The sequence below is a fragment of the Mirounga leonina genome, unplaced genomic scaffold (genome assembly GCF_011800145.1).
Source record: "Mirounga leonina isolate KUSES-001 unplaced genomic scaffold, KU_Mleo_1.0 Mir_168, whole genome shotgun sequence".
NCBI classification, from domain to species: Eukaryota; Metazoa; Chordata; class Mammalia; order Carnivora; family Phocidae; genus Mirounga; species Mirounga leonina.
In genome coordinates, this window is record NW_023270426.1 from 34,416,359 (window position 1) to 34,429,734 (window position 13,376).

Below are 13,376 nucleotides of genomic sequence, written 5' to 3' on the forward strand. Positions count from 1 at the left end.
TTGCTTTTCTTTGTCAACATTCCTCTGGCTATTCGGGGTCTTTTCTGGTTCCATACAAATTTTAGGATTATTTGTTCCATTTCTTTGAAAAAAAGTGGATGGTATTTTGATGGGGATTGCATTGCATGTGTAGGTTGCTCTAGGTAGCATTGACATCTTCACAGTATTTGTTCTTCCAATCCTTGAGCATGGAACGTTTTTCCATTTCTTTGTGTCTTCCTCAATTTCTTTCATGACTGTTTTATAGTTTTCTGAGTACAGATCCTTTGCCTCTTTGGTTAGTTTTATTCCTAGGTATCTTATGGTTTTGGGTGCAATTGTAAATGGGATCGACTCCTTAATTTCTCTTTCTTCTGTCTTGTTGTTGGTGTATAGGAATGCCACTGATTTCTGTGCATTGATTTTATATCCTGCCACTTGACTGAATTCCTGTATGAGTTGTAGCAGTTTTGGGGTGGAGTCTTTTGGGTTTTCCATGGGTATTAAAGAGGGCATGTATTGAATGGAGCACTGGATGTTATACGCAAACAATGAATCATGGAACACTACATCAAAAACTAATGATGTAATGTATGCTGATTAACATAACATAATAAAATTTAAAAAAATAGATCACATAGTGGGGAGCATTTATATGAGGATACTTTTTCAAACTCTCTTTTTTTTAATTCCTTTAATAAATGAGTTATGTACTATAGAAAACGCCTAGTCCCTCAACTTTCTAAAACCATCTATTAGCCTTTATAGCATATATAAATCATTATATTTTATTATGTCACGTTTCTCTTTCCTTATCATTACTGTCTCATTTTAAGGTTTATTTCATATGTATCTTTGTAAACTACTTGCAAATACTTTGGGTGTTAGATGAGAAATAAGGAAACAGATTATTTATTTGTTTGTTTATTTATTTATTTGAAATAGATTATTTAAAACCTGAAAAGGAAAGGGCTAAGGAGAGAGTTATCCCAGTAATGTTGAGCCTCAGTTCTACATACAAATTACCTGGAGAGATTTTTTTTATTCCTATGATGAAGTCCCTAGAGGTTATGATTTAATTGTTCTCCTTTGGAATAATTTTTAAAACTCTCCAAGGGTTGAGAAGAATTGAATAAATAAATGATTAAAGTAGTGAGAAAGTAACAGAAAGGCATCCCCGTGTGATAAGCAGTAGCAGGCTTGGAAGTTGGCTGAGAAGCTGTAGAGCTATGTGCCTCCTAAACTTTGAAGAGAATAAGGGAAATGGATGCCCGTGGAGACATAGGAACTTCCAGAATTAAGAGTGGGACTGCTGTTAAGATCTGCTCAAGCTTCACTGGGTGAGGAAGAGCAAGTCTTATCCTCTCTGATACCCCATTCTTCCCACATATAGCCCAAATCAGACCCTGGGAGACAATTGCTTTTTGGGGTCACTGATACATATTTTATAGACTGTTTTCCAGAACACTGTGACTAGCTAAAGTCTAATCTCTGTGAGAGCAGGTTGAACTCATAGGAAATTACTTATATACCCAAAACAGGGAAGAAGGAGTAATGATGTAGGAATTTGATTGTTTTGTTTATAGCTCTCCAATCAAATGATTCTGTGCAGAGTTCAGTCATGTACACATAAAATATGAAAAACTCTTCATCTTTTCCTGCCTCATAATATAAAACAAAAACAGAAAACAAAAACCTTCTCTCAATATATTTATGGAGAACGTAAAAATATAAATATATGTTGTTTGTGGTTTTTTGTTTTTGTTTTTTAGCTAATATCAGATTTTTAAATAACTATGATTTGATACTGGTAAGGTCTGAGTTAATTACCATTTATAGAGTAACCATGGTGACCAACACATTGCTTCTGATTCCATTAATCTTGTTGAGATTAACTTCAAATCCCAAAGGATCTCTAGCAGTGATTCAGAAATAATCTTTTCACATGTATATTATTTCATGACAGCCACTTTCTTTAAGTGTGTCTCTAACCAACAAAGAAGTAAGACAGTCCCTAATGAGGTGATTAAAAACCTGTTCCCCAAATTAAAAAAAAAAAAATTTACAAAATATAGCAAATGACCAAGAAGGTAAATATGTAGAAATTCCACATTAAGGAGGATTTATTTCACAAACATGTGTCCTATCCCTAACAGACATACCAGAGTAGTCCATTCTGTTCCAGTTAGAAATTTGCCCGTGTAGGACCTCAACCTCAAGATAGGAACTGGAGACAAAATTTGATATTCTTTAATGAAAAAACTTCCAGTTATTATTTAGAATATAGGAATTAGAAAGGATGAGTTGAGCTGGATTTGGGAAGAAGAACAGCTGATTGCCTAAAATGGGACTAATAATGTGTTATGTTTGTAAAGAGTTGTTTACAACTTTAAACATAGAGTATGACCCTACCCCACCTAAAACCACCTGTGTCCTGCAACAGCCCAGAGAGTCGGTACAAAATGTGGTAGCCTCATTTTACAGATGAAGATACAGAAGCTAAGAATGCAGAATGACCTCCCCATAATTACTTAGTATTAGAGCTTTCTTTTTAACTGGCTAAATAAATTGCTAAGATTCTGAGTTGGAGGATACGAGAATTGGATTAACAACCCAACTTTTTTCTGACCTCAATTCATATTATGTCTAGATGATATAAGCACAAATCTGGGTCATTTGAGTAGCAGGAAGGGTTATAAATTTAACATGAATGCTCTTGTTGGAATAATAACCATCATTTCATATTTTCTTGCAAAGCAACAATCTACAGGATTTAAGAAGGAAAGATACCCACAAGCAGTTAGATGTATTAACTTTTATTACTGAGATAGTCATAGAATGATGTTTATGTACTGTTTTCCAATAGGAAAAATTGCTAAACCCCTCAGAATACATGAACGAAGTTTCAAAACAATAAAAAGCTGACATGACTGATCAGTGTGGCTAGTAGGACTAATGTGAAAGCATTGTGTAATAGTTTCATTGCTGTTTATTTTTGTTTTTGACTATTCATAAAATAATTTTCATCTCATTCATAGCATCTTGGACTCTATGATAGGTAGTAATTCATAAATCAACCAACATGATTCTGATCCCGTCTAGCTGGTGATTGGACTTTGCCTAAAGCTACTCTGTTGGTGGTAGACATCATTGACAAGTCTGCGGTAGTAAAACCAAAGCCAAACACTGGGCATTTGCACCCCTGATTCCAAAAATGAGATTAACCAAATTTGATGGCAAATTAGTCTTCTGTTCACCTCAGCACAAATGCCCTAGACCATAATTTTAATCAATTGAAAAAAGAAAATGGTCTCCATTAGCTATTTAAGCTTTCAAGGTAAAGGTTCTTAATAATTCCCTAGTAATAGTAAAAAAACAACATTTCCTTGGCAATTTAGGACATCGAGGAGGTCACATTAAAATATTTCTTAAAAACAAATGGAAGGGGAATGGTTTTGATACAATCATGGCTATATATTTATATATTTTTACAAATTGTTAGGAAATGGGGAATGTTGTATATGCATAAATGTGTAACTCATCACAGTAGCCTAAGACCCCATGGGTTATTAAATCAGCAGAAATGAAGGGTACCTGGGTGGCTCAGTTGGTTGAACATCTGACTCTCGGTTTCTTCTCAGGTCATTGTTTGGGGTCATGGGATCGAGCCCTACACCAAGCTCCAAGCTGACTGGGGAGTCTGCTTGAAATTTGTCTCTCTCTGCCCCTCCCCCCCAAAAATAAATCTTTAAAAAATTAGATCAGAAATGAGATACTTGTACGTGTTGAATGGTAGAAGCAAGCATTCCATCAACTTGGCTTAAGAGTACAAATAAGCTGTCCAAGTTGTTCCTTCTTCACCTTCACAAAGGTATACCCTGGTTAAGTTTATACAAACAGCGTTGCAGAGAATGAGTTTGCTTAGCTCCAAAGAGTGCTAAATTGCTTCAAGTAAGCATTTGTCCTCTGTAAACTCAGAAAGCCATGTCCTTTATATCGTAGCCTCAACCCCTTCCTTACATAACAACACTCTCCTGTGACTACCCTCTCAATAACCTCTTTCTGGTGATTTGATTTCTAGCTGTGTACCGGGGTAGCTTGGTTTGTTAACATAAGGGCTCTCTGCCTAGAGCCTTTCCAGGCATAGGCCAGACCTTGGTTAATAAGACCTATAGGAGCAGAGGGATAATTTAAAAATTTCATGAAGAAATCCAATTAGATTTGAGTTCCTTTGAAAGAACCTTTGGAATTTCTTTTTAAAACTATGCTAGCACTTGAGATTTAAGGTGTATTCATGTGTAGCATGCATTTTACAGCTTAATTTCACTATGAATGTATCATTTTTTCATAGACCACACACATAAGATGAGGTGAGAGAAAATTAGAGTTTTCAGTGTTTGCTTTTATTTTCCCAATTTATGATACATGCTGACTCTCCTGTTGCTAGAGGAATATATTATTAACTTAGGTATCAGAATTAGAAAGATCGTGTCTCCAGATTTTTCTGATAAAATATACCATGCCTCGGAGATGTTCACATGGGACATAGAGTATATTTCTCCAGCTATTTTAGTCTCATTTGAAAACTTGAACTTGGTTCAGGGAAATGCTCTGAAATAAAACACTATCTGCCTCGTAGCTCTATCCTTTCTTCTCAGAAGGAAGAGACAGTGATCACATCTGACTGAAAGATCTCCTGCTACAGTTTAAAGCTATTGGCTTTTATTCTCTCTTGAAGCTGAGAGCAGAGTGTCACTATTTTCCATTTAATAATCTTGAAAGACTTAACACTTGCTAGTAGAAACATTTCTAAGCTTCTCTTTTTGACATTTTACAAATCCCTTTCTTTAACTTTCATCTGGTTTTTCAACATTTCATATCCTGCTCTTGACCACCCATTGAGTGGTATATCTTTCCCACCTATCCTAGATTGTTGTTCTCAAATAAAAACATGACCAATATAGAGGGTGGATTAAAGATCATGGCCTCCTTTCAGCTTTTTGTCTAAAATGACAACAAATGCACAAGAATTTCACTTCTCAAACTTATAATAAGTAGTAAGAGCATAGGCTTGAGAGCTATACTACCTGGGTTTAATTTCCTAATCTGCCACTCTACTAGTGGGCTGTTCTTGGGATGATTATTTAACCTCTTTATGCTTCATTTTTGTCAATGGTAAAATGGGGATAATAAATAATACTCCTCTGATTCTGAGCATTAAATTAATGTAACCTATATAAAGTATTTAGGACTATACCTATAAATATGAACCATAAAAATTCTATCTCACAAAAGTAGGGATCCAAAGGGGTACGTGCACCCCGATGTTTATAGCAGCAATGTCCACAATAGCCAAACTGTGGAAAGAGCCAAGATGTCCATCGACAGATGAATGGATAAAGAAGATGTGGTATATATATACAATGGAATATTATGCAGCCATCAAAAGGAATGAGATCTTGCCATTTGCAATGACGTGGATGGAACTGGAGGGTATTATGTTGAGTGAAATAAGTCAAACAGAGAAAGACATGTATCATATGATCTCACTGATATGAGGAATTCTTAATCTCAGGAATCAAACTGAGGGTTGCTGGAGTGGGGGGTGGGGTGGGAGGGATGGGGTGACTGGAATGATAGACACTGGGGAGGGTATGTGCTCTGGTAAGCGCTGTGAATTGTGCAAGACTGTTGAATCTCAGATCTGTACCTCTGAAACAAATAATGCAATATATGTTAAGAAAAAAAAAAAGAAGAAGAAGAAGAAGAAGGTAGCAGGAGGGGAAGAATGAAGCGGGGGAAATCGGAGGGGTAGACAAACCATGAGAGACGATGGACTCTGAAAAACAAACAGGGTTCTAGAGGGGAGGGGGGTGGGAGGATGGGTTAGCCTGGTGGTGGGTATTGAGGAGGGCACATTCTGCATGGAGCACTGGGTGTTGTGCACAAACAATGAATCATGGAACACTTCATCTAAAACTAATGATGTAATGTATGGGGATTAACATAAGAATAAAAAAATTAAAAAATTAAAAAAAAAATTCTATCTCAATTTCAAAATCAGAAGTTGACTGTGTGTGTCATGATCCATACTAGAAGGTTATCTGGAATTCTAGATATCCTGCTGACAGTAACTTAAGCCCCCAGCCCATTATATTGTAATTTTGATATGAACCTGGCATTTTTCTCTTAATATAAGGCATGAGTATATTAGTTTTTATGATTGATTCTTAAATATTAACATTATCCCCATATCTCTTAGGCCCTAATTGTCCTAGCTCTTTAAGTTGTTATTGTAACAAGGGAAAATGATGCTTTTTTTGTGGTGGGCTGTAAAGTGAACAATTGGGTTTCCTAAATCTGAGGAGTTTCTAGGAACATGGGATTTTTACTGCAAAAACTGGGAATGTCATGAGCAAATCAGGATGGTTGGCCATTCCAGCTATAAAGGTACTATGTAAAGTATAAAAGGGAGAAAGGAAAAAAACAGTAGTCATATTAATATCACCAAATAAAAAAAATTCTTAGTACAAATAGTCTCTGAATATCTGAAGGGTGAGATTGCACTGGACTAATTCTAAACTTCAGGCATTTGGGCTTCACTTTTTGCTATTATCATCATCTGTGGGTCATACTCCTTCTCCTTCATTTTATGTTGTGTTCTCCTCTGATCATTTTTGCCTATTGTTTTCTTCTAGGTCAACTCAAATCAAAACATACTCTTGGGATAACGCCCAGGTTATCCTGGTTGGGAACAAATGTGACATGGAAGACGAGCGGGTCATCTCAACAGAGAGAGGCCAACATTTAGGAGAACAGCTTGGTAAGTGATAAGTTAACAAAAAACAGAGCTTGGTCATTATTTGTAACACTGCACAGAGTCACAGCTAATTGCTAGGATGGGCTTAATGAAAAGACTTTCAACCTTGCAGTAGAAGCCAACGTATCCTCACAGTAGAAGCCAATGTACCCTTGGTAAGTAGTAAATGGATTTCCTCTCACTTTCTGTCACGCTATCAGAATCCAAGCATAATTACAAAAGCAAAATAACCAGAATGTTAATCTAGTACAAGGTATTCAAATTCTCATTTCCTGAGAAACACAGGCTAAGCCTTGCCTGCTATTTTTTAGTTCCTTTATTTTTTTCCTCCATATACAACATTTTGTTTGCATTGAGTGAGCATTTTATTATCATGTGTGATTGTTGTTGTCAGGTTTCTACTGGAAAAGTTTAGTAGCACAGAATAGGTCACATTATAGATCCTGATTCTGGGGACATCACTGACAGCCTTGCTGCTGTTAAAAATGTCTTTGAGACTCAGTCTCTTCATCTCTCAAGAATGAGTATCATGACCCATGCCTCCTTTACCAAGTTTTTGTAGATAAAACCAACCGAGATAAAAAAAAAATAGGTATTAGCTTTAGAAGTCACAAAGCCCTTTTAAACACAAAACACTGTATCTTGAGAGAAAAGTACTGGAGCAAGTAGGGTAGAGTTTTGGTGCACAGGAGTGAATCATGATTGATTTATTAGTTCAAGGCATTTACACTGAGCACCTATGATATGCCCAGTACTGTGCCAGATATCATGGGGCGTACAAAAATGTATGATTCACTGTCCCTGGGCTCAAGTTGCTTTAAGTCAAGTGAGAAATCTAGAAATCCACAGAAAAAAGCAGAAACAAGCAGACAACAAAAACAGGATAATTAGCTCGGAGGTAGATGCCAAGAGGAAAGCAACAGAGAGAAGGAGGCAGACTGGAAGAGAGGTACCAAGAGGTGTGAGAGCAGAGTGGGACAGGAAGCAGGTAAAGCTCAAAGAAGACAGGACACCTGGAGAGAAAATGTGTGGAATTGAGCAGAACAGCTAGAAAGAGGTGAGTGATGAGAGGACATAGAGATCATATGGGTTAAATGCCAAGATAAGGCCTGAATGGACCCTAAAGGAGAACAGAATTTGAAAACCGCAAAGAGCAGAGGAAGCTTTATGATTAAAGGGCACCGTGGTGCAAGGACATTGAGAGGAGAGTGAGTAGAAAAGTTGGAACCTAGTGCAATATTACTGAAGTAGAGAGCAGATTTGGGGAAAAATTGAAGCCCTAGAGCAAAAGAGGTGGAATTCTTTTCTTTTTATTCCTGCTCCTCTTCCTCCCCTCCCCCTCCCCTCTCCTTCCTCCTTACACAACAGAGAACATCGAGGTATTCTTAGCAGGGCAGAGTCTGGCTCTCCAGCCTTTTTGGCTACTACGTACAGTAAGAAATATGTTCAATATAGCAACCCAGTGCATACATATGTACAGAGAGAGAAAGAAATAGAAGTTTCACAAAGTATATCTACCCTTACTAGAAGAGATTCATTCTGATATTTTTCTATTCAATTCTCTTTCTCCCTCTGTCTTTTAATAGTGTTCTCACCCACTATTGATCTTAGGGCCTAGTGATGGGCCTCAACCTACACTTTGAAAAGCACTGCTATGAAGGGCTGCTTTGAGATCAATCCGCTGGTACCGGGCAGCACATATTGGAGAAGCAGAGACCCTCTCAATGGGTCCCAATTGGGTCACTCTATCATGTGGTAATCTCCTAAAAGAACTATGCACAGTCCATTCTGAGAGCTTGAACATTTCTTCGTGAGATCAGTGTACTCATTAGACTAAGGGCTGTCACCCGATAACCACAAGAATGCTTCCACCAAACATTTGTGGAGCTGCCCATGAGAAAGTCACATAGCTGATGTCTGGTCTCTGTGGTTGCTCTTGAACCATTAGCATTTCGTTCATAGGGGCTATCCCATTCTATCACTTTAACAACGTTTTTATTGAAAATTCTGAAAAACTTGGCAACTCTCCTTAATCTTCTTAGCAGGTCAAGACTTTAGGATTGGAGAATAGTAGATCCGCAAAGAGAAAAGAAACCTAGGAGAGAGTTGGCATGGTGGCTTCCTGAAACCATCTCTTCTTTCCCTGTATTTTCTTGACAAGTCAAACATATGCCACATTGGGGGTAGTGGGGGAACTGCTCCACAGATCGAAATCGTCTCTCTCTGTATAAATGTGAAAATTGTTTGGTTCAAACAAAAACGGATTGAAGGCAAACACTGTTTAATGTCACCAGCAGAAAAGAGACCAGTAACTGCATGAATTCTTCACTAGTTTAATAAATTACTTGGGTGTTCAGAAGAGCAGGTTATGGAAGAAACATTAGAATGATGGGAATGCATCCAGAAGGTGACCTTTCTTAGAACTAAGCCTCTGACTGGCATCAACATGAACCCTGTTCATGCAATGCATAGCTCTAGGAAAGTTCCTGAAATTGTGAGACAGAAATGTTTTATGTTCCAGTGCAAGTTCTTCCAATGGTTTCTAATTGATTTTCTTTTCTTTTTTTTTTTTTTCTTTTTTTTTGCTCTCTATGTAATATAACCCAGCAGTTGTCATAGCAACCAACACTTGTGCATTCTTGGAGAGTCATTTACTTCCTTTAATGTGGTTTGTTCTTCTCGTGACTGAACACACTTCTACAAATGATCATGACAGATCATTTGTATGGAAATAACCTACTCTCACAACATCAATGTAAAGATTTTAAAGATCTTTGCTTTGTTTTTTGTTTTTTTTTTAATTACTAGTATAACTCCATTGTCCAGAATTCCCTTACATAGACACAGAGGTTGGGCACTGTTTATAAACATCATGTCCACATTTCAGTAAATGGTTGAAAATAACTGTTCTATCAGTCTGGTTACAATTAATTCTCCATTGTGGATAGTTACATCCATAAAACATTGGCTAATCCTAGTGAGGGTACCTAGTGAGGGTACTCCATTGTGGATAGTTACATCCATAAAACATTGGCTAATCCTAGTGAGGGTACAACTGAGTTGTAGCTGAGCTCTTTGAAATCCTTGTATGGCAGTCGCCCTTGTCGGTCCACTTTAGTTCACCAAGCACTTACTGAGTGTTTACGATGTGTCAGCTGCTGATAATACCATCCCCTACCTTCCAGGAACAAATAGAGTACCTGAGATAGACTCTCCAGACAATGAGCATTTCCCTTTCCTCATTCTCTGTTCTATTTGGCCCTTTGGTTATGCCCTTATAGAACTTGGCCTTTTGGCTTCCACTCTATGATGCCCTCTGTTTTCCTCCTCCCTCTCCAGCCATACCTTCTGTTTGCTTGGAAAATCCCTCCTTTTTCTGCTTCTTGCTCTTTGGCTTTCTTCACTGGGCCCACCACTCTTCATTTTCTCCCATCCACTTCCATGCTCAGAACTGCTGCCACAGACCATGACAACCCAATCATTTTTTTAATTTTAATTCCAGTATAATTAACCTACAGTGTTATATTAGTTTTAGGTACACAGTGTAGTAATTCAACACTTATATGCATCACCCAGGTTCACCACGGCAAGTGCATTCCTTAGTCCCATCACCTGTATCATCCTTCCTCCACCCCCTACCCCAGCTTCCCTCTGGTAACCATCAGTTTGTTCTCTATAGTTAAGACTTGGCTTATCTCTCTTTTCCTTTGCTCATTTGTTTTGTTTCTTAAATTCCACAAAAGAGTGAAGTCAATAGTATTTATCATTCTCTGACAGACTTATTTCACTTAGTATTTATACTGTCTAGCTCCATCCATGTCATTGCAATGACAAGATTTCATTCTTTTTATGGCTGAATAATATTCCACTGTATGTACATATATACATACATATACATACATACACACCACATCTTCGTTATCCATTCATTTATCAGCGGACGCTTCCATAATTTGGCTATTGTAAATACTGCTATAAATGTAAGGGTGCACATACCCCTTTGATTTGGTGTTTTTGTATTTTTTTTGGGTGAACACCCAGTAGTGCAATTACTGATTGGTAGGGTAGTTCCAATTTAACTTTTTGGGGGACCTCCACACTTTTTCCACAGTGGCTGTACCAGTTTGCACTCCCACCAACAGTGACAACCAAATCTTGTTCTAGTCCTGCCCTCTCCCTGGAGCTGCAGGCTCCTCTGTCCCCTCCCCAGCCCCCATAGCTGTGCGTTTTCTGTATGTGTGTTGTAGAGTGGTTCTTTAATCATCTGCAGCTAAATCTGAGGTTCTTGCTCAAGTGCACAATTGTCAACCCAACACAGTCCTGTTGCATTAGAGTTTCTGAAGTTGAAGCCCGGGAATCTACATTTTTAAGAAACACTCTGACTTTACACAACACTAATTTTAGAATGCTGGCTTAGATGGTGGCAAGTATTTGGAAAGGTAGAGAATTGTCCCCGGAGCTGAACATTATCCTATAGGTAATACTATTCTTTCAATGCATGTTTTTAACATTTACCACAGATGTATATACCTGTAACAATATATAGGAATGTTTTAGATTTGTATTTTATCTAAGCAACAAATTTATAATATGGTAATAATCTAGAAAATGTATAATATTATAACAAACTTTAAAAGTTAAAACTGTTTAATATTAAATGAGAAAAAAATAGAAATAATTATAGTTTTCCTAAAATAGAAGTCACTCAAGTAGAAATAAAAATAAATAAATTTATGGAGGGGAAGGGATTTGTATTGCCTTGAAATTATAGATGAAAGGATATTTGAACTATTTTTATAAGCTGTGAAAGGACAGAAATTCTGAAATTTGCCAAAAATGTAGTCAGAGAAACAAAGACTGCAGATAAAAAAATTGAAGTGATTAATTTTTTTATAAACAGTTTGTAAGGATTCAGTTTTGAAATGTTCCTAATTTGCATTAATATTTCTTCCTAACTCAAATAATACTTACTCTCTTTTAGTCTTCAAACAACTGTCATGATATTATGTGCATGTATTACTAAATTCCACACCCATCTTTCCCCTTGTCCAGGTCTCCACAGAGACCCCATGAGGATTTCTGACAACTATAAAACATGTTAACACTTGGCCACTTTTCCAATCCGTAAAATTTGCCTCTCATTTCGCCATTGTAATGACTTGTTTTGTTTTGATTATCCTTCTGACAAATACTTATTAAACACCCACAGTGACATTAGGGAGTCATAAAATATGTATCTTTTCTGTTGTGAAGCTTAACATGTGGTCTGTATATCAGAAATATCAAATATCATGAATATATAAATTAAACAGCTGGAAACCATCAAAACAAGTGCAATTTGTTTTGGAGGGGCACAGAGTTGTATGAGTGGATAGTTGCTTCTGTTTTAGGAATATGAAGACTGACAAAATACATTCTGTCTGTACTCTGAAGCATACTCGTCTGATAAAGACTGGCTTAACCAATCCCTTCAAGGGAATAATCTGTTGAAGTAGAAAGAGGTAAATTAAAGACAAATAAATGGAAAAGGATACTCCTTCACATCACAAAGACTATACTGAAGGAACTGACTGGATGCAGGCAGGATATATAATTATTTCCTAAAAGATCTAGATAACTCAAGGAAGGTAGATCCATCATGGCTGAAAGAGTTTGGACTCCCTGTAAACATTTCTGTCACAACAAGGATAAGAATTTAGGCACATTGACCATACTGCCTCATATGCCTTGATATCACTGGTGGAGACACGTTAACTGAGGTGAAGGGACCATCATTATAACTCATCCAGAGAAGTCTTCCTCCTTGGATTTTCTTGGCAATGCTTTGGATTCCTGCTAAGTCTGCACAAACCCAGGGTTGCCTAACTTGAGAATTCTGATTCTGGGATCCTCTAATCTGCTCTGCTCCTATGAATCTTTTAGGGGCAACCACCCTTGTCTTTCACTGCCGGCCCAGGGAAGAGAAAGCATGGCAGTAATTGTAATAAGAAATCATGTTGCCATGGGAACCATGAACTTTTGGATCCACGTGGTCTGACCTTAAGCAGCTAGATTCTCTTCATATGTTTTTTATTGAAGATAATTATAATAGTAGCATCATACCTTCCCTGACCTCTAAGTTCACTCATGAGTCATTGTATCCTTAGTACAACCTTGAGGTACAGAATAGGTCTTAAATGAATTTAGTTTTCTATTTTACAGTTCAGGAGGGAATTGGGTCCCAAATAATAATGAGCCTATTTAAACTCTGTTCTTGGATGCCACAGTCTTCCAGTGATCTACAGACTTCTAGTGGATGATGCCATAAAGTGATTACATCCTTGTTAAGGATAAATTCTCTTAAATGCAATCTCACCCAAATACATAATTTCTCCTTTCAACAAATGTCCATCTTTCTGGAGTCTCTTCCAACATTAGTTTCTTAGTTTATTAAAACTGGAAAATTCTTTAGCCATTCTGTGCTTTCTAACCTCTGGAAATTCTTAATGCCTTACTCTATAAGCCTTAAAACTGACACTGAGACAGCACTAAAGCATACAGCAATTTCTTAGTACCTTTAGAACACCAATTTACAGGG

The 13,376-nt window shown here is 37.2% G+C and overlaps 1 protein-coding gene across 1 annotated transcript in view; it reads left to right on the forward strand.

Moving 5' to 3' along the window:
• Positions 1-13,376, forward strand: part of RAB3C (RAB3C, member RAS oncogene family) — a 274,606-nt gene that overhangs the window by 222,424 nt on the left and 38,806 nt on the right. The window contains exon 3 of the mRNA XM_035014467.1: positions 6,678-6,802. Coding sequence (XP_034870358.1) covers positions 6,678-6,802 — 125 coding nt within the window. The remainder of the gene's footprint in view (positions 1-6,677; positions 6,803-13,376) is intronic.